Source organism: Anser cygnoides, chromosome 11 (assembly GCF_040182565.1).
Source record: "Anser cygnoides isolate HZ-2024a breed goose chromosome 11, Taihu_goose_T2T_genome, whole genome shotgun sequence".
NCBI classification, from domain to species: Eukaryota; Metazoa; Chordata; class Aves; order Anseriformes; family Anatidae; genus Anser; species Anser cygnoides.
In genome coordinates, this window is record NC_089883.1 from 1,637,914 (window position 1) to 1,660,087 (window position 22,174).

A 22,174-nucleotide genomic window follows, 5' to 3' on the forward strand; every position below is an offset into this window, starting at 1 on the left:
GTTTGCTGTCCCCACACACCCCGGTACCGCTTTGTGTAGGAACAGATTCCTCAGGAGGCGCAGTTATGTCGCACGGGGACGTTTAGTACAAACACTGCAAGCAGCTCAACACTGATTACGCTCCAGAGAAGCAGGACACAGAGAAACAGAGACAGGACTCCCTAGAAAAGGAGCAGGTTCCAGCTAACAGCAGGGACACTGTTTCCCTGTAACTGTCCCTGCTACGCCCTGTTCATCTCGAAGATGCTTGCCCAAAACCTCACCTACCTTGGTGCAGGGCCTCTGGGCACCCCGAGGCCGCCCGCAGGCTGCAGCCTCCCGCCCGCCGGAGCTGCTCCAGAGCTTCGGTGCTTCGTACCAGGGCAAGGGAGCAAGACCCTCGCTCGCTTTGCGTGAGTGCAATTATTTTATGAAACAAGGAGTTCATTCAGAAGCGTGTTTCCAATATGCATCAATAGCCAAATTAGAAAAGATCCAACACCGCGCTTAATTCTCCCCTACTGACCAGAACAGCTGATTAGCTAATCTGTTCAGCTGCAGACAAAATAAATGCTCGGATGTCGCGGGGACTGATCAGCTCAGCATCACTTGGGATCACCCCAGAACACACCTGTATCATAGCAGGCTGGTACTGCCCTCTCTGGCTGGGTGAACGCTACCCAAATAAAAGCAGAGAAGCTAGCAAAAGGGAACCGCACTTCACACGTACTCACAAAACAAAGCAGCATTGTCAGAGCTTGGAGAGTCAAGCCTGAACCACTCCATGCCACAAAACATTTCCAAGCAAAGCATTCCTGCTCAAGAGGGTCCTCTGTAACTCTGAGTTCACAGAAAGCACCCTGCAACCCCCCCCCCCTTTTTTTTTTTTTTAGTAAACACAACATAGCTGAATGCTTTTTATTACATCTAAAGATTTCTACATAAACAGGTAACATTCAATAGGTAAACCATTTTTTCCAATGCATATAATAAATATTTTCACTTGGTACTTTTATACAAACTGACATTGGTCTACTATACATTTTTAAAAGCCATTTACTGGTTTGGCATGCCGTATGGAAACTAAGAGAAAGTTTTAAGGCAATGAATGACAGATTTAAATTCATGGAATTAATGGTAATTTTAATATTCCGCTTATATACATTTTTCCCTTTGTTAATTAAAACAATTAACAGCAGCACTTTCGGGGACCACCAGCAATTTTCCCTTGTTAGAAATCTAAGCTCTGTTTAAAAAAAAAAAGGAAAAAACAGTTACACTGACGAAAAAAATCCTTTCTGAAAATATTTAAAGTGTGCTTAAAACCCTGAAATGTTGAACTGCAGCAAAGAATTAACTTCCGACTCGTTCTCCCCTCCCAGTCCTTAGCTCCAGGACAGTCCAAGGCAAACCTATCAGCCAGCCCGTCCTTGGAAGGCTTACTGAATCCTTGCCACGGAGAGGGATGGGCAAGCCTGGAATCGCTATCTCGCCTGTAACTGTGGAAGGACCACGGTGCTTTTAACACACGCTCTAGGTTATAGTTCGGTACGTTCCGTATGTTCTTCTTTCAAAAGATGCACCAATAACGCCCACGAGAGTGATTCAAAGCTGCTTCCACCCTGCTCTTCGAAGAGCAGCATTTCCCCACGCCATGCGTATATGTACCTACACACATCACGCAGACGCGTGCACACCCCAAACCCCTCCAGGGAAGAATTGAGGACACGAAGCCACCAGTCCAAGGATTACAGAAGCTTTGGAAGCGACAGCGAAGCGAGCAGTACCGCAAGCCAGGCACGTGCTGGGTCACCTTACTGCACCTTCAGTTACTGCAAACTAACGGGGATTAACTTCTGGAGATACATTTGCAGGGAACTTCGAGAACTCAGACTGAGACTTCTACCAAGTAATGTTAACTGTGGTCAGAGGCACAGAGAATTATCAACTATAAAGAACACCCTAGCGTGAAATAGGAAAACTCACAAAGCATATGGGATTAATACCACAAAGGAGGCCTTGAGAACACTTCTCCCCCTTCTTTGTAGAGCAATGAGGTTAGGAAATGAGTTAGCAGAGAACTGAGCGGCCTTCCTTCCCTTCGGGGGAACTTGTGAGGAAGCGGAAGACATCATCAGTTGACCTCACTTTCCAAAAACTAACACAGGCATAAAGGTGCCAGATTCTGTGTTGCCATACACTTGCCACCATTAATTTTATATGTGAATTAACAAGATTTTAATACCATCGTCAGAACTGACGCAAGCTGATTTTCAGCTCACCTCGAACAATACAGTCAATGGAAACGTTGTGCAATCATCGGCAAAAGCTCTCCAGAATTTCTCTTAGGTGCTCCAGCAGCTGGGGACACGCACGCTCCCAGCTACACGGATGGCAGTCGGGAAGGACCAGAGTTACCCCAGATTTACAAAAGGTATCACAGCAAAGCATATGCTCTGAAGTTACCGGGTTAGTATTCATGACTAAAATGTATGAGACATATTCCTAATGTAGGTTTAATCACTTCAAAATCAGACTGAGTTTAAAAAATAAGTATTTCCCATTTTCTATCCTTTTATTTATTTTTTAACTGACATTTAATAAATTATAAAACTGGTGTATGGTGAAATATATATATATATATATATCAGCCAGATATGTATGAAATACACATGCATGGGAAAAACTATTTAACTCACTTTTAACTCACACACACAGATCTATAAATACATATATACACACACATATACATATAAACACAAACATTTGTTTTCAAAATTCAAGTCAACTATTTAGTGGCAGAGGGATGCTGTAAAAACACTAAAAACAATTTTGATGCCACATAATCATGTGAACCTTTCAAATAACCATACAACTGATCATACAGCAATACCTAATGCTACTTGGATTAAAGTTTTTTTCTTTTTTTTTTTCTTTTTTTTTCTTTTTTTTTTCTTTTTTAAGTAATGCAAGATTTTGAGACAACTTCATAGGCAAAAGGTGGCCCTTGTCAATGCTCAAAGCAACTAGCTGCAATCAACAGTTTTGGACATTAAAAATTCAGACAATCTGCTATTTTTAGTATTCCTTACTCTCTTTCCTGATAAACTTGTTACCTGCACTTTCAACCAGTTAAAAAAATATTTTTCACACCAGAGGAAATATTTACTCTCTCTGACGTGGACTTTGGGACGCAAGAGAATCACCTCCTTCCCTCCCCCCACTCTTACTTTAAAGAATCTCCTGAAAAACTGCATTCCAGCTATTTACACATTTCTCTCTGTAACAAGAATGGATCAGCCCAAATGATCCACCAGTTCTTAAAAAAAGATTTTCCTATGTCATGCACAACCTAAAAAAAAAACAGAAAAGAAACCAGGAAGTAAGTGTGGCTCAAAAGTTCAACATAAACATACTGAAAAACTGGGAATTCAGTAATTGCAAGTCCAAAAAGAGAAAACTGAATATGAAACCCACTACCCTAAGAGACTTCAATAGGTAGAGATTCATTTAAGTGCAGGGTAGGGCATTTGGGATTGGTTTTTGGTTTAACAGACTCGCATTGAACATTTAATATCAACGTAATTTTGATGAATGTGAAATCAAGAGACAGTGTACCAGAACCATTACCAGCTGCACAAACCATGCAATAGTGCATTGGTATTTGTATTTTCTTCCTTTTGTTGAAAAGTTCACTTCTAAGCAGAAATTTGATCTACGGCAGCTAAAAGTAGGTTTTCCCAGACAGAACGAGATAGGCCTCGGTTCAGTAGGCCACTTATACACGCATGGCTAACTTTAAAGCACAAGCAGTTCCACGAAGTTAAAACTGACACATGCTTAATATTTCGATTAGAATTTTAAGTTATTTTAAAAGGATTTCATAGTAAGTTATTAGAAACAAAAACCTACAGTCAAATATGTCAATGCTTTTATTCGGGGCTAGATTCTATAAAAAATTCTGTCTTGTCCCACGTAAGCACAGCCAAATAATTTCTCAGCCTAGAATTTTATTGAGTCTGGCCCTCAAGAATAATTGGTGCACTAATGAGCTTGCAACATGCTTGATTAAAGCACGGAGTTCCAAAAAATGTCATCTGAACAGAGGGTCACATAGAAGCAGAAGTGACAAAACACAGTCCTGAAAGGCTATGTCCTGCAAACAGAGGGAATGGTATGGAACAGTCTGGGTAGGGTTTATTCCACTTCAAGCATAATAAAATCTGCACTAAAAATGAGATGGGGGAATTAGATTCCACCACCATATATAAATGTCTCTAAGAGGCAAAAAAAAAAAATCCTCCTACAAGTTTGAACTTCAAAAGTTCAGTTCCTTTCCCATTTATGTTACTGTGAAGAAAAATAATGCCATTTGTGTCCAAACTAAGGGGAAAAAAAAAGTAACTCACATGACAAATGCACAGGTGTAAAATCTTCAGCATCCATAAAATTGAACTGAAGTTCCTTGTTTTTGTTTTTTTTTTTTTTTTTTTTTGTTTTTGTTTTTTTTTTTTTTGTTATTTTTACCAGTGAGGCCATTTTAGGTTTATATACAAAAGTAAAACTGAAAATATAGTTTTGTTCTCTGTACATGTAAATTTTTTTCCCTAAAAAAGGAAAAAAACTTGTCTATGTTTCTAACATAAAGTAAAATCAAGCACAAAGACTTCCTCTAACAAGTTCATTTGCTCCAAAAATCAGTCCAATGAAATAATGTCTGGTATGATACCAAAGATAGACGCCGTGTCCGTGCTGCTCCTACTTGCAACTGGATGACCATGACTCTCTCGCAGGCTGTTGGAGGAAACAAGACTGCTGTTACTGCCACTATTGCTACCATTTGTGGCTGGCAGAGAACTGCTTCCTCCTGCATTTAGCTGATCGAGAAACATCTGAGATGAAGTATATGGGAAAAAACGAGAGTGTAAGAGTTCTTGATCATCTGATGCGGAAACTGCCGCAGCTGCAGCAGCAAGAAGGGATGTGTTGTAATGCTGGGGGGGAAAAACAACATTTTCAAGTTACATTTCAGACACCATAGTTTTGATTCAGACCAGCACAAGAGAATACACGTGTAAGCTACAGCTCTGACAGCTTCTGGATTTCACACCAGCTCGTCTACTCAACCTTTCTGTAACGTAAGTGGGCCGATGCAGTGAACTTTTACCTCTGTAGCCCCTGATTTCTGAAGCCAAAAGAAATTGGAAATACTGGCATTAGTAAGAATAATCACTAGAAAGGTAACAGTATTGTAAGACACCAAAACAGAAGTTGTAAGCAGCAACACTCTTTTACCTCTTCATAAAATTTCTTGTTGGAAAAAATCCCCAAAATTCAAAGAATCATTTTGCCATCCCTCTCCTCCACTCAGAAGTCACCAAGCACAGCTGGTGAAACTGTGTGCTAATCACTGCTGGGGGAGGAAAGCATACTTCTGTGAAAAATACATTTAGAAATAGCACGTTTAGCCCCGTTAGAAGGCAGCAAGGGCTGTCTGAAGTTAAACTCTTTGATAGGCAGCCCCCGAAACACAAGAACTTCAGCTATCAAGAATCAGATTTTAAATGCAATCTACCTGTAAGGTAATTTTGCCTTTGATATTTCTCCCCACTATGATGGAACATCAAGCAGGCTATTCAGCCTTGTTCCCTGACACTCGTGCACTGGTATAGTTATGCCAGACTTCTGGAGTACTCATTTCAGAGTAATTCTCATGTTTATGTTTTTACTGAATATCAAGATAGCTTTTCTGAATTTAAGTTCTACTACACAGGCTCTGGTCCTAATTAGTTACGTTATGGAAGTATCCCTTCTACATTCAATAGAATTCTCCTACCTGAGATTGCAAAACAGGCACGAAGGGACAAAATGGAAGGTGAACTACCCCAGGCCCCCTCTCTTCTTGAAGGCACAGGAGAAAAGCAATCAAAGGAGAGAGCTTGCCAACCCACACTCCCTTTGAGAATGATCCGTTTAGTACCCAAAACTGGAGGAGACAGCACCAATCTAGCCTGTTTCAGTAAGCACTTACAAAAAAATGGCAGTGTGAACAGGCAAATGACCTCAGAAAAAACAGAGCTGCCCTGACTCTCAGAATTGTGTGGAGGACTGTCAAGAGTCCCAGTGGTGGGGCCCAGCATAGTCAAGCACCAAAAGGCCAGATGTAATGTCTGAAAAACTCAGGAGGTGGCTGGTGTATTGTAGAATGATCCTCAGCCATGGCTGAAGGCCCAGCTGCAGATGACTAGCTTAAAACCCTTGAGAAGTCAAGTGTTCATCTGTTTTATGCCTTATCCTACACCCATAGGGTGGCAATGCTTATGTTTGCTTACAGTTTCTCTGTATATGAGAAAGCTGCAGCCTGCCTGCACTCACACCTGCATCATAAGTCTGCTCCTTCCTCGCCTATACACTCATGCCAGCAAGCCCTTCTCAGAAAAGTCAGAAAAGAAATCTGCCGTATGACTTGATTCTCCTCAACTTACCTGATTGTCTCCTGACAGGAAAGGGAAGAAATCTAAACCTGTAAAGAGCCAAAGAAAAAAAGTTCAGCTTCTCAAAACAAGCACCTCCCATTTTTTTTCCACCCTATTTTTAAATGAAATAAATTTAATCAGCATAAAACTGGTGACACTTCTTGCAACCTCTGGTAATGAAGAGAGTCTGAAGTCAGGCTTTTAAAACCTTAAGACACTAACCTGAACTTACTTTCTTTTAAAATATCATTTCATCTTCTGTGGGTGTAAAATAATATTTTGTAGTACTGGATTGTAAAATGACTGTTTAAATCCTTTTGCAATAGTATTGCTTAGAGAGCTGTATTTACAGCTGTGAGCAATCAGCTTACCTTGCAAGTCATAAGGCATAGGTGTCATATGGAATGGATGCCTGTAGTCTTGGATAAGCGATGTATTGATGTAACTGGTGTCAACAGCTGGAAGGCTTGGTGTTCTTGACACAGGAGATGCTTGATGTGGTAAGTTTAAAATGCTGGAAGAAACAAGGGATTGTTATGAGTGTAAAAGGTAGTCTTGACTTTAAGGCTAAAAGTGCAGCATTTGAAAATTTCTATTGCTGTCCCATGCAGGCTGTACCTATTCTCAAATTTAACACAAAGTCAACTTCTCAATACACATAATGAACATTGTGAGAGATGCGCAACAACTCCCCTACTAAATCTCAAAGCTTCACTAGAAAAGTAACGAGATGCTGCTCCAGCACCTCAATGAGTCTTGCACAATCTCCAGTGCTCCAGCACCTCAATGAGTCTGCACAATCCCTTAGATTCAGCCTCAGTTTTCATCCCTACATGTTTGTCTAAACAGGGTGCTATTAACAGCTTGGCTACTTAGGTACAATCAGGTTATTCCAGCATTCTTTATCACTATGCTACTGGTAGTGATATCACTGGCAAAACCTGCACACTCCCATACCACACCCAAGGTCGTTTCTCAGTGCTCTCTCCAAATGTGCTGCTTTTTTTTCTCCATAGAACAAAACCACTTTCAAACCCACAAAAACATACTTCTAAGCCACCTCTTGCATGGTTTTATACTCATTTTCACAAATGCAATTAAAAACCTGTATTGTTACACACCTAACAACTCAGTTACTTTTGCACAACTATAGAAATTTGTATATATTTAACTTTTTGTGCTGTATATCCCTTATATATGTAATATTATATGTATGATACCTTCTGTTATGCACAACACATGTAACATTCTTGTATTGCAATCCTTTCAGGCTTTCCGAGGAGAGACTGAATTCCTTTGCTATGAACTTCTAATTTAGGATATAATCTGAATACGGAACTTTCTAGATACAATTTCTCTTGGAATTCATCAGTATTTCCATGGTGAATATGTTCTCTCTGCATTGGTCTGCATACTTAATTCTCACCCCTTATTATTCAGCGGTGATGCTGGAGATATGGAAGGACAGCTTCTCTTCGCAGATGGTTCTTCCTCTTCTTCATCTGATGAGCTATCAATGGTTAAATCGATCACTTCTACTTTCTTATTTTTATTTGATTGTTGGTGAGAAGACACCTGATGTTCCAAGGAAGAGCTTATGCATCCTACACAAAGTCAATCAACGATATAAGCTTTAGCTTACAACAACCCTACAATCACCATAACGTCACAATTATTATATGCTTTCATACACAAAGCTTACAACTTGGAATAGAAGACAACAATATTATGTAACATTGCTTATACCTTAAAATAACATCAGCCCTAAACAGGTATATTCAAGTAATCTTTCCCACAAATGTTTATGAAAAGCTACAACATACAAAAATAAGCACCTTGTATCAAAGTTAAAGGAATACCAGCAACTGCGCAGTTCAACAGAATGACATTCAGTCCGTATGTCCCAAAACATGACTTACCATCAACTCCATTGTAAGATGTAGTTACTTCCTGCACCTCCTTCTTCGATCTCATAGGAGCCCACGATCCATCCTCCTTAAACTGAATTTCATCACAGTCTGTACAATACTTCAGGATTTCCATGAACAACCTGTCGATCAAAAACTTTTAATATTAGTCCTCAGAAAGAGCTTAGCTCATTTCTAATTCAGTAAATTCAGTATCTTTATTATTAGCATAAGTTTGAATAAGTTTTGAAAAAAGACTTCAGAACTTTTGTTGTTCTAACCTTCCCTTATCTGATTCCTTGAGGAAAAGGAATTATTGAAAAATAAATAAATTTAAAATACAAATCTGCACATTCACTTAAGAGACAGGTGTAGGATCCTCCAGATCTCACAACACAGAACCCTCCATTTCCCAAAACGAAAGAAGAAGGAAAAAAATCTTAGTTACTCCTATTTATATTCAACAATATTTAACTGAGGAAGTAATTAAAGCAATCCCTACAGCTGAATATTTCAAGGCTAGTTATTTCCTATTTTTCCTTTTTAAGTGAAAACTTCCTAACAAAGTCTGAGCATGGGAATCTAAACTCAGACTCTTCTCCTAGCTGTGCCTCCTAAAACGTCTAGCATCCTGGCACAACATCACTCCCAGAGGGAATTCCAGCTTTTGACCAACACTATTCATGTGGTTCTTGCCTAGCAAAGAGTGTTGCTTTAATTAGTGAGAAAGTTTGCTTTTTCCCAGATTAAAAGATTTTCTAGAAAGAACTTTCTCTCTGGGATGCTGCTGCAATGTCACCTAAACTTCACCATCCACACTGGGCAACACGAGAAGAAATAAGGATGATACGCTGTTTTAATTGTTTACTGTTACAAGGTACAGGCTGTAAAGCTAGAAGAAGGAACCCCACAGTTCCTCGATCCAAAGCAGAGGACATGTAAGTCCAGGGCTCCCTGAATCTAAAGCAGCCTGTGGAAGCCTTAAGTGTCTCCAAAAAGGCTGGCAGGTGGTTTTCAGTTTTTTTCCTTCTCCATAAAACATTCATAGATAGTTCTCCGAGAAACTCTACTTGTTCTCCTCCTCTATCACAGTGTGGAAAGAAGGCTCCTGTCTAAGGAATCAAACTGCAAACTCAGGAATTTGTATCTAGCATTTCCTCATGAAGACCAATACTTGCATTCCTAGTGTTCTGCAGGTAGCCAGTACCAGGGAATCAATCTCTGTCACTTTCTCTATATAGCAACCCCTCAAGTGTGAAATCGTATGTACATCCTGGGGGCAAGGTGGCAGTATCAATTTGATCTAACATGAATGTCTTATCAATTGTCAGATCTGTGCAGTTGCCCCATTTAAAAAAAGAAAAAAATGGAATGTGCTGTTTTCACCCAAAAATCCAGAAATACGGAATATTAAAAAGAATAACCGTCCTTTAGGCACAATAGCTCAAAAAAGATCTACCTGGGACTAAAAAGAACACCTTTCGTTACTATTACTTGTAACAGTCTGATCACCACAACCCTTCCAGAATACTGAATGAAGATGCAACTCGTTAGTAGTTCTTAACAGCAGGGAAATTAAAAGACGAGGTAGCGTAAAACAGCTCATAGCCAGATAGCCAAGACTGCAGAGCAATGCATTCTGTACTGCACAAATGCAGGAACACAACGTGTAAATTATACCCTTCGTTTTGGTTTAAGCTGTACTTACCCATCAATAATGAGATGTTCATAGGGAGCCTTCTTGTCACAGACAGGGCAAACCCAAGTTGGTTTCTTTTCGTTCATTTGAATATACAGAGTGGCATCAAAACATTGCAGGTGCGAACAAGTCAAGGCCCTACATGGTATAGTTAGCCGCATTTTGCCAAGCTTTAAGAGAAAAAAAACAAGATTGAATCACTTTGTCATTAAGTTAACAAGCAGTCTTCTGTCTGAAAAGATACAGGGACAGGATGAATTCTACTTGACTAAGAACTCTCACAAATTTAAGTTTCACTTAAAACACGTGCCGTAATACATTACTCCTTCCTCACTTGTAGGTTTGATCGTCAACACAAATGTTACTAAAAATCAATTTTTCAACTACATTTGATCAAGGAAACTGAGGACTACATCCTCTATATTCCCCTCATCAACATGCAGAGCCCACCAACCACCTGTAGCATACCAGTGTCCCGGACACAGGGTTTTAAAATTTGGGAACGTGGGTCAGTCCTCGCCTATTCACGCATAGCTGACAATTGACAGAGTGTGTATTCAAACTGCTGTCCACATTCTATCCATCAGGGCACTACTATAACTATTCAACTTTACACTCAGAAGCAAGCATACAGAAATGCATTTGCAGTGTTACAGCTCATTTCCTGATGCTTTTCTCTGCTATTTTCACTATCTTCTCCAAGGAACTGTCAGAAAGTGACTACTCTTGAAGTAAGTCACACCTGTTAACTCTTAAGAAGCTATTTTATACATCTTCCCCTGTGATAAACACCATTGCTATGCATACACTTGAGTTACCCTGAAATTCTGATGTATTTTACATCAGAAAAAAACAGTTGACTATCCCCTATCACACATCGTATCTTTTCAACTTTATAAAGTGTCCGCAAATGTTAGTGGAAGGTGACACAGGAGAAAACAAGTTCCAAAATAAGCTTTCAGATGGGGAGCACCCTTCCTTCATGTTTGTAGAAGACCAGGAGGGCAGCAGGGGTCTGCAGGCCAGCAGAGCTTCGCCAAGCTTACTACAGAAAGCCCAGCTGGGTGCTTACGCAGAGCAGACGAACACAAGCGCTACACACAGGAGGTGTCCAGACTAAATTTAAGACCAGGAATATCTCGACTTGGATTAGATAGATCAATGACAACCCAAACCATCAAACACTGACATATGATTACAACAAATGCAAAACTGATTAGGCAGTGAAAGCCCTCTCTCATTAATCAGTTTTGTTTTTTTTTTTTTTTTTTAAAAAAGTTTTTTCTTGTCCTCAAAAAACAAGCAGCTGTTTGCTGGTGAAGTGCTTAGGCTGCAGTTTAGGAAGGGCTTTAACTGACCTCACCGAAACTAAGAAGTAGAAACATCTAAACAGGACTTTTCCCTCTGTGGGGGAAAAACAAAAACAAAACCAAAAATGATTTATTAAGAATTATTTATACCAAGGATTTTGAAGTTATATATAATTGACCAAACTACACGATTACTTGATTTGAAAACCTTCAGCCAGTTCCAGCAGTAGCTAGAAGGAGGAAGTGTTTTTGGTTTGGCTTAAGCAAGCAATGTGGTCATGCATACTGATTATGAGCAATACAAGACGGATGCCACAGGATGGCACTCAATCTCAGAATATCAAAAAACTAAAAACAATATCAAGAACAAAGGCTCTCCTCACAGCCCACTACTTCCTCCATGATGCACTTTTTTTTTTTTTTGCATCTCCTGTAAGCAGAAATCCCTCCACCCTGTTCTCAGCAAATTCAGCTCAGTTACAAGATCTCGCTTATTTTTCTTCCCCCCTGGCTTTCAGTCACTGTCACAAAACTTGCCACCAGATGGGAGGGGAGCAGAGAACTCCCTGGGGAGTCTGCAGTAATGGTGCTGGAGAGCTCAGGCAGCAGGAGGTGCTGGATGTGCCATGTGGTTGGCACCCCCTCCCCCCAAATCCATGACCAAGCACATTATTTCCATCACATAATCAACCCCCAACAAAGCAAGGCCCCCTGATCCATGTCTGTTACGGATTCTCATCTCCCAGATGGCAGGTCAATGGCTCATTTGTCTTCCGGGCACAAAAAGAGTCTCCTAGCTCGGCAAGGAGCACGAGTAAGGGTAGCGGAGATAAAACTTGGATGCTTCTATGCGATGCAAAACAAAAACAAACAGGTCAAAAACACGTGCTGCAGGGAGAACAAATACTCCTAAGTAAATTAAAAAAAAAGGCTGATTTAAAGCAGAAAAAAAAAAATCACAACCTTTTGGTACAAGAACTGTGCCTGTAACTTCCACGCAGCAGTTGGCTTTGACAGAAGCTGTACACGCGCGGGTAGGAACAGCGCACACAGCGTTAACAAGCGATGCCTCCTTTCCCCATTTTTGGCACCGAACATCCCGGATCAGCTCTGCCACACTGGCCAAGCTGTGTCAGAACCGACAAAAAAAAAAGGTCATAAAAGAAAGGATGCATCCCAAGTTTTGAAAAACTCTTTCCCAATACTGTTATTGTTTGATCCCTGCCTCCCATCAGCCAAAGAAACACTGCATTATTATTTTTTTTTACTAGCTTGCAAAACATTGCTATCTCTTCCTGTTAAAAAATGCACCCGAAACAGGAGTTAAGAATTTGTAAACAACGCTGCAAAACCTACAGTAAAATGCTAGATTTGGAATTTTTGTTCAGCTAAATATTTGGTCCTGCTGCAGAGCCTGAGCATTTATTTATTTTTATTCCGGGGGGAAGGGGGGGAACATGAATCCAAGTGCCTTCCTGAAATGCAGATTCAGTCCAGCCTAGTTGCCTGCTGAATTTTAGATTCAGCCAGCAGTTAAGGGCAGCTTTTTCTCTGTGCTACATGGTCTCTGAGGGAGAGCAGGCCTCTGTGCTAAAAAAAGCTCAGCAGCAATCCAAAACACATTCGCAGGAAGCTGTCTCGCCCTGTGCTTTTTCTTAGGGCAAAATAAAGGTTATAAAATCTGAATCTGCCACCCCCACTTATCCAGATATCCAATTCCACTTATTTTGCTAGTACACGCATGTACATAACAGGACAGAATCACACCCATAATGAATGAGATACGAGGAACGGCATCTTCACATCAACAGACCCAAAGATGCATTAGATTTTTAGGTTTTGGTTCTGCTGTTGGAGACTAACACATATTCAATGCATACTTTCAAGGCATACGCTTTCCACTCGAGCATTAGAAAGCGAGCACAAAATACAGACAAAATTTCTGCCTGCGCCAAGTGATTACAAGTCAGCAGGTGAAAATATGGAGCTTGTAACAAAATCACATTCAGACCTGAGGACAGTCTGAATCCTGCTAGCAATCCTTCTATTCACAGGACAGTTTGAAAGGCCCAGGCTCTGTCCCAAAGAACTTTTGCAGTGATGGATTATTCCAAGAGCTACAGTGAGATCAAACAGCACAGAATTCGGAACGTGCTGGAAAAAAATCAAGCACGCACGTTTTGTAAACAGTATTAAAATGACAGAGACAAATATGTTGCCACAGACCATCTTGTACGGCTATCAGATAAGAACTACATTTTAAAGAGGAAATACTGAAGAAGGCAGGACTTCTGATAAGCTACAGCCTAATGGTTGATTAGCATTTTGTTTTCATCCCTGACAAAACTGATAAAGAAGAGTAGAATCTGACGCGCTTGTTTTTAGGATTGCAAGTTTACAAATACCTAATCTTGTATCTTCCTGCTTTAATATTAACTGATCTGAATCACAGTCAGCAAAAAGAAAGACGCATCTAGAAATCAAATGGACACAATTAGGGCAAACTGAAGTCAGTCAGAAAATTAAGACAGAACAGAAACCCAACTGCCTGAAGTGGAAGTTTTGACAAACCAAGTATGGCTGAAATAAAAAAAAAAAAATTATTCCAGAAGATGCATGAAGATTAGGATAACGAGTTCATACGTAGGTACTTCTGAACTCTTAGAGTCATTTAATTCCTACTAATTGATCATTACTTTTGTCTGTATTCGAAACTAATAAAGTGGTCAAAACAGCATGCCTGAAGAATGACGTAAAAAGCAGCGGGGTTATCATTGGGATACTTCCTAGAATAACTAAGTACTGACTGCAAAATAAAAATTCAACTAAAGCGACTCAGCAAAACTGACTACCAGGTGTGGACCTGAAACACTTCAGCGTTCCACATCTGCAGCAGTTTCGATGTGCTTCATAGGGTCATATGTTTCTAAGATTTCAAGTTATGAGGTTATAAGTTTACAGATCAGGATTTTATCTTAAAGGCAACTCCTAAATCTTGTAGAAAGACAGAACACCTTTGTAAGTAAACATATTACTTGCAGTTCTCCATATTAACATTGATGGTAAGTCTTAAGACTGACAATTGTGCAAATACCACACAAAGATGTACAATAATCTACTTTTTTTTTTGAATAAAAAGTAACCACTGTGTTAAATGTGCCTTTAGATATAAAAGGTTTGCTTCGTAAAAAGTTTATCTTTACATTGTTAGAGTCTAAGCAGGTATTTAGTAACTTGAAAAATATTTTTTCTAAGAATAAATTAAGTCAACTTTCTTTAGATTTCAGAACTGAGAATTTCGTGTCAAGCTTGAGTGGATTGAGCCAAACCAGGAAACAGATGCATCCTTAATCTTGACGAGAGGTTAAAAAGTTATACTGCAATAAAGACAAGGTGTCAATCAACACAGAGAACAATTCAGTATTCTGAAGGTGCATGATGTTTAAAACAAGAATAGCACCATGACCCAAAGCTTAAAAGAAAGTGCACATAGCATTAGTATTGTGCAGTTCAGCCAACGATAACAAACCCAGGTATGAACTACTGCTTATCCCTGCGTGTATTTGGTTAAACAATTAACAGGTCAAGAAACATTAAGCCTGCCACTTCCACATTCACTGGAATTAGACGCTCCCACTTCAAAGCTGGGACAAATTTTGTTTGAACATCCTCTAGAACACTGCTTCATTCTTCACCTAAGATCATGAAATATTCTAAGTGTACACATGCATATAATCAACTTCAGCTAATAGATGCTCAACTCTGGCTGCAGACGCCATCTGAAGAGCAAAGAGCTGTTTTTAACAGACAGATTGACCTACCTTACCGCTGAGTGGTTTTATCACAACCAAGCACCAAGGACCCAAGCTGCACACTCACATGATCTAGTGATAGAGTTAAATGTATGCTTACATGTAATTTTGAATAGCATTTTCAAGTACAGGGAATGCTCATCTGGTCAGGGCCAAATCACATGCTTAAGTTCAGTACAGAATCCCATCCCCACAAAGTTAGTGTGCAAGCTAACCTCTACCAAACACTTGTCTGTGAACAGCTACTTTTTTCCTTTTAATCAGAACCAGTTCTGAAGGTATTAAAAACACTTACTGGACAAAGAAGAGAAACTCTTAAGCTTGTTGTTGCTATTTCGCTGTCAGGATCTGCAGTCAGTTTCTCTTTAACTGTTATTTGGAAGAAAAAAAGTTAACTTTATAGTGGATTAAAAAAAAAGATGACAAATAAAACAAATTTAAAACTCTGTGCTAAGCAATTTGCCATATCTACTGGAAGCAAACAGCAGTAACTACTGTTTCAAACCTGCACAATGAATATGTAACTTAAGTAATCTTTACTGTCTGGAAAGATCATGAATGATAATTTAAGCTAAAAGCAGGAAAAGTTCATCATAAACCAAGATCCCTAGAAAAAAAATATTTATACAAAGATGTGTCTTTCCATATATACACAAACATAGAGCTGGAAGTTACTTAAAATCCATCAACAAGATGAGCAACATTAACACTACTGCTAACTTCAAGAGCATTAAAAAAAACATTGGTAATTCTAACGTGGACAAGCCTATGTAAACCTCTGAAATACTCATCAAGCAATCCTATGATTCAAGACTTAAGAGCAAATTGAGAAATAGAAAGTTACAGAAGTACCCTGACAAAATTTGTGTTTTAAATAACTGCAGTGAAATACTAACACTACAGAAGTCTTTCATCTCTACCCAGCCTCTATTTTTATCTATAAGGAGTGTTTTATAAGCAGCTTTTGTTTAAATGAACAAGTCACGGTTCCACATTCTTCCTGCTCTATGAACCGTACCTACACCCATTGTCCCCTTGTAGACAAAAAGCAGGAGCCACCTGGAAAAACTCTGGATTTTTGTGCATCATACTGAATTAGCACAAGCTAACGCCCAGTGCTATATACTGCTGGCTTTGTAGCACTGCATTTACTGGTGGGCTAATTTCTCCCCTCCTGTGGAAGGCCCTGTGCTGTGCACAGCGCACATTATCTGAGCATCTCCCAACAGGGCATGAACGAGTCTGATCAACAGCTGCTGGAAGGTGTTGGTCTTTTCATCCCTTCCCTTGGAAAAAAAGGTGTGTAGCAGATTCTGTTTGCATTTTTATTATACCACTGTGTACTTGTCAGAGAAAACAACAAAGCAGCAAACCTCACGCTAAATTTGGAAGGAGGGGAGTGGAGGGAGTACTGTGCCAGACTCTATCTCATCTCCAGGAGCCCACTCCAACAGTACTGTGCCAAAGGAACAGAAATCATGTTGACGACGACCTTCCCCCAGCCCTGCGGCATCAAGGCTCAGTATTTGCCATTTAGTTCAGCTTGCTCGAGGTACTGAATTACCAGTTAACTATGTAAATACAGTTGTTGTATTCTGAAGAAACAAAGCCAGCATGACTGAAGTGAAAGAGATTCTCTTGCATTTTTCCCTACACAGTGTCAACAGGGTTCCTGGACTGGCTCCTAGTACAAACAAAAGCCTCTGAGTCTTTGAATTGGAACTGAATACAAAGAACACCACTATCAGATTCTCGAAACTCAGAGAATTGTAGGAAGTCCAAACCTCCGTTAGTATTTCTATTTCTATTTCAAATCTCCGTTTACAAAAGCTATTTTTCCTTTTTAAACGAGAAGTACATCAGACATACTTAGTGCTCGAGAATGATCGGGGTTCCGTATTCCTTTTGCTCGCAACCTCTGCAGTAACACCGTAGAGGATAGCTGCTTTACAAGATAGACTGCCATGGAATAGTTCTGGAAAACAGAACAAAAAATCAAAGTAAAAACTGTTTTAATCAAGAGATAGCTTGCATCTCATGCAATGTTTATGCACTTTGTTACACGATGACAGGGCCCTGCAATTCTAAAGCAGCTAGAGAACGTCAGAAGGCACTTTTCAAGCTAAACAAAACCCATGGTGCTGCAGGAAGCTCACAGGGCTGCAGTTTTAGAGATGTAACAAGAGTGACTTCGGGCTTCACTGAGATTAGATTTAGCTGCAATACAAGCTATTCCTTCAGCTATCAAAAGAGCACTTAGGGCTCTTCTATAAGTCTTGCATCTAAATCAGGGCATGTAGCCTACAGCCCATTTTAAAAGGGTAATTTCACATAAATTATGTTAGGTGCTACAGCTGTGCAACACATCCAAGGGAAGCTGTCAGACCAAATATGATCAAAACTTTTTTTCTTTTTAAAAATAAAAGCTTATTTCTTTTTCAAAATAGGAAAAAAACAACAGTTGTGTCTCTCCAAAAGTAATAACTGAGATGCATCATCTGGAGCATCCCCTACTCGGTCTGGAAGCACTGTTCAACCTTCCTTTCCTATCTTCCTGCACTTACTGTCTGTGAAATGCTACGGCTACTTATGCTACGACTACTTCACTGCCGAAGCTCAGCTGCAGTAAGGCAGCAAGGGCTCAGGAGTTCCAGGGGGCCAAGGCATACTCTCAGGATCCAGCCAGGGGGGGCAGGAAATTGCCGCTCCCCACCGTCTGCCCTTCCCCTTTGGCAGGGGTTTGGGTACTTCCCCCTCCGAGCCAGCAGACCAGACCACACAAATGTTCCTTACTGGTGTCAGCAAAGCGCCGGAGATCTTCGCTTCTGCCACTCCAGAAGGCGATTTGGCTTGCAAGCAGGGCAGCTGCACGGCAAACACCTCCCCGCCAGCTCCCCCTTCGCTAGAGGGACAGGGCAGGCAGGAGCGGCACGGTGCTCCCTGCTGGCATCCCTAAGGGACCTCAGACCACCACCTAAGGCTTCTGAAGCTTTTATTTTTCTTGCAAGCTTCTAACAGCAGGTAAGACCTTCTTTCTAAAAATGCAATATTGTACTACGCATTCAACAGCGACATCACCACCACCCCCACACCCTAGGAAAAAAAAATGAAAGGACAGAATTCACATGCTCACACTTACTTTTTGATAAAAAGCATGTTCTCCAACCCTGTAGCTGCATTCATATACTTTAAATTGAAAAATGAAAGGGCTGTTCCCTCACACCCCCCCCCCAATAACTGTCACGTAGGGTTCCACTAACAAAACAAATCCAAAAAAATCCATACAGTTGTGACATCTACCACCATTTAGGATGCCACCAGAATCCAAAGACAGGATTTCAGTCATACATCTTAGTATAAAATTACACAAATGGAAATAGCATCAGAAACACATTTTAAATATTTTATTCTTGCAACGAATGCCTCTCACATCGTTAAAAACCACTACTGCTTTAACTTGTTTGTTTAATGCCTCAATTAGTATAGAAGTTAGAAAAAAGCTAATTAACATTGTGAAATTATTTACAGACAGCTTGAATCTACAAAGCTAGGAACTTGCCCAAGGCATCTTGTACAGAAGGCTCCTGAAACAGATTGTGTAAAAATCACAATTATGACTTCAGGAAAGGTAGAGTACACTAGTTGAGACATGCAACTGACTCTTAAGGGAAGGGGAGGAGGGGAATTCAAATTTTGTTCCACACAGGCACATCTAAAACTAAAATTCCCCACATTTAACTGTCAGGGCCTCAAACAATCACATTAGGAAGCATTAGATCCTATGAGGGGGGAAGTTCTGACCAGCACATAATTCTCATCAAGTACGCAAAGAATTTGCCCATCTTTGATTTCATATTGTGAGTTAGAAGTTAGCCATTATATTCCTTTATAGCTGAAATATCTATGAAAGCTGAGAAAAGAGCTAGTTCACACGGTAACAGCTTGGAGTCCATGCAGACTTGACGTTTCTTTTCCTTAAATTTGTGTTTTTCTTAAGAAAAAGCACAGCTCTTTACTGAAAGCAGCAATCAGATTCATCAATTTGTGTGCAGATACTTCTGCAACAAACCAAAAGAGGTATATTTTTAAGTCATTATTTCTGATACCTGCGGTTCTCATTAGATAAACGACAACTTTGGAAAAAAATCATTCTGCCATTATTTATTCTGAGATGTAACTGGAGGCTGTTTTACGCTCCACAAGAAATCCATCGTGACACAGAGGGAGTGAAATACCACCGGGATGTTTTACGGCTGCCTATTGTGCATGGTTGGGCTGTGAGCATTTTTCCACACTGGTTCAGGAATCCTGGGCTTTACACGCAGACAAGTTCTTGGACAAAGTTCCATCTTGGGACAATTCTCGGGACTTCAAAAAACAGCATGGCTGCAATTGTACAGCCAGAATTTTTCAAGCACATACAGATGCCACAGTGCGTATCCAGCATTTTTGCATATCCAGCGTTTTGTCATCAGCGCAAGCAATGCGCTGATTCAAGGACTGACTTATTGAAGTTGATTTTTGTCAAGTCCCCAAGTCGGGAATTGCTTCATGCCTGAAGTTAGGACAAAAAGAAGTTTTGTTTCTTGAACTTGTTACCTGTGCCCTCACCAAGCCACAGAGGCAGGTGGGCGGGGGGCGAAGGAGAGCTCGCACTGTCAAGAAATTTGAGGACCGCTGATCTAAGGGAGCATGTCCTATGTGCCTCGATAAAGTAACAGAGAAATACAACCAAAAGGAGGAACATCCTACTGTTCAACCATGAAGTATTTTCTGCACAATTAAACTTGCTTATCTTTCAAATCTTTCAAACAGATGCCAAAGCAGAAATTAGTAAGCTTTACACAGCACCATGTACCAAGCAAAGTTACTTACTCTTCCAATTTCTGCAGTCCACGAAACAACGATTGTGTTTGGTACCGTCGTCGATAATCTGACGAGTGAGGTAATGTTGATTGGTCTGCTAGGTCGCTTTGGTTCAACACCATTTTTGGTTGGTGGAAGATAGCCCTGGGAAACAAAGTACTTTTTATTTCAGCAAAATAAGAAAGGGTGCTTCTGCCTTCTCCCTCCCCTCTCCCCCTAACCCTACAGCAGTATCTGCTGCATCCCACCTGAACCAGGCTCCCTCTTCAGTTTAAAAACACACCTATCAGACAGCAAAACACGAGATATTTCACAAGTCCTCCTTCTTTACACTAAGCCTCACACTTTCCAAACCCTAACCCTGCCCACTGGAGTATTAAAAGGCAGCTTTGCTGTCTCTCAGTGCTCTTATTCAACCTGCCTAGCTAACATTGCTCAACGCAACCCCGTGCTTTGCCCCAGGACTACAAGCCTCTTTAGTCCTGCTGGTCACTGATGCTCTGTTCCCAGCACACGCAACCTCCAAAATAGTCCAATTTTAGCCAGACTCAGTGGATGCTTGTCAAACGAAAATTTACTGTCATGCTTTCAGAGTATTAATCTTCTTGATCTACTGGCTGGTCTCCTGAGAAACAATTTACTTAATTACCTTTTTCATTCATCTATCCATCTTCATTCAAATGCTCCAAAACGTGAAAACAAAGGTTAGGATAAATTCTCAGGCAAACTCCTGACAGACAGCTCTTACCAATGCTATCCAATTATGTATGTCAAAATAACATCTTACTTACTGGAAGGCTGCACGGTTTCCCATTTACTTTCACACACAGATTGGGTGGGAAGTGATCTTCTTGTGGACAACTGGTTTCTGATAAACAAAACCTAAAAGCAAAGAGCTTCCATCACCATTCATTTCTAAAGTAATTTAAAGACCACCACCTGCTAGAATGAACATTTTTTTTTCCTCGCACTGTGTTGTGAAAACATGCCAAATCTTGCTAAACAAAGTTCCCAAATTAGCTGTATGGATCATTAAGCAGGAAAGCACCCCAAAATTACAGGTTTGGATCTAGGTAGTCAGAGGTTTCTCCTCAGATGTCCTGAACTCCTCAGGCTGGGTCTGCCTAACAATGGACTCATTCAGATGTGCAGGCTCCTGTTACAAGCGATGGATCATCCACGTAGTGGACAAGTAGTGAAGTCTGCCCTTCTTCCACGGGGGCCAACAGCAAGCTTTACAGCAGGAAGAGACTCTTCTCCAAGAAGGAAAGCCTGACATGTTGGGCAGTAAATATCTGGCTTTTTTTTTTTTCCCCCTAAATCAACAACACCAAGAACAGGTCACAGGAATACATACCTTAGCTGGACCTGTACTGTGAAGTCACATTTGGTCCCAGAAATATCCCTACCAAAGAGAGAAAACAGGTTACAACATGTCGTTTGTGTAACAGGTTCTTCAATGTTTTGTCAGTTTGCTGTAAGATGTACATAAACCCCTTTACGTGCCACACTCTCCTTCTGGTCAGTCAGAACACCACTCAAGATACAACGCAATTTTTATTTTTCCAAGGTGAATAATCCAGCTACATTCTCATCTGCCTACCTTTTTTTTGTATACTGTAAAGAAAAATTCTGTTGGTCACTATGAGGAACATCTTTACACCAAATCAACATAGAACTTAAAGAATCTGACTGAGGGTGAGGAAGGGCTGCGGGTAGGGCAGTTCTGCATTTATACAGCACTCAGTACAAAGGAAACCACCAGACAGTCGTGGTATTTAGTTCCTCACCCTTTTCTTCTCCATCAGCATCCATGCAAAGGAGAAAAACATTCCCCACACGAGCATTCTGAGACACTTTGCATACCTTTGTGTTCCTGAAGATCACATTTTAAAATGAAAGATGTGGAGTGAGCTAGGTTTATGCGGGGTGAGCTAGGTTTGGTATTTTCAAGCTTTTTTTTTCCCCTTTAAATTTAAATACTGCATTTTTGGTCAAACTCACTTACATTGAACTGCTGATTTGTTGCACTTGCTGTGGCGTCAGTGCAAACGCAAAGCAGGTTTCTCGAAATCGCTGACTATTATCTGATGCTAGAAGAGAACAAGAGATCATCACTTTAAAA

General features: G+C 40.4%; 1 protein-coding gene across 3 annotated transcripts in view; it reads right to left on the reverse strand.

Moving 5' to 3' along the window:
- Positions 1–883: 883 nt before the first annotated feature.
- Positions 884–22,174, reverse strand: part of PIAS1 (protein inhibitor of activated STAT 1) — a 55,840-nt gene continuing 34,549 nt past the window's right edge. For 2 of the 3 annotated variants that reach the window (XM_048046224.2, XM_048046225.2), the window contains exons 3-14: positions 22,058–22,142; positions 21,407–21,454; positions 20,841–20,931; positions 20,059–20,193; positions 17,053–17,158; positions 15,479–15,552; positions 10,071–10,231; positions 8,375–8,505; positions 7,882–8,059; positions 6,827–6,969; positions 6,465–6,502; positions 884–4,973 (exon numbers count right to left, since the gene is read on the reverse strand). In XM_048046224.2, the coding sequence (XP_047902181.1) occupies positions 4,677–4,973; positions 6,465–6,502; positions 6,827–6,969; positions 7,882–8,059; positions 8,375–8,505; positions 10,071–10,231; positions 15,479–15,552; positions 17,053–17,158; positions 20,059–20,193; positions 20,841–20,931; positions 21,407–21,454; positions 22,058–22,142 (1,487 nt within the window). In that variant the 3' untranslated portion in view covers positions 884–4,676. The remainder of the gene's footprint in view (positions 4,974–6,464; positions 6,503–6,826; positions 6,970–7,881; positions 8,060–8,374; positions 8,506–10,070; positions 10,232–15,478; positions 15,553–17,052; positions 17,159–20,058; positions 20,194–20,840; positions 20,932–21,406; positions 21,455–22,057; positions 22,143–22,174) is intronic. The other variant, XM_067003989.1, reaches the window with a different exon arrangement.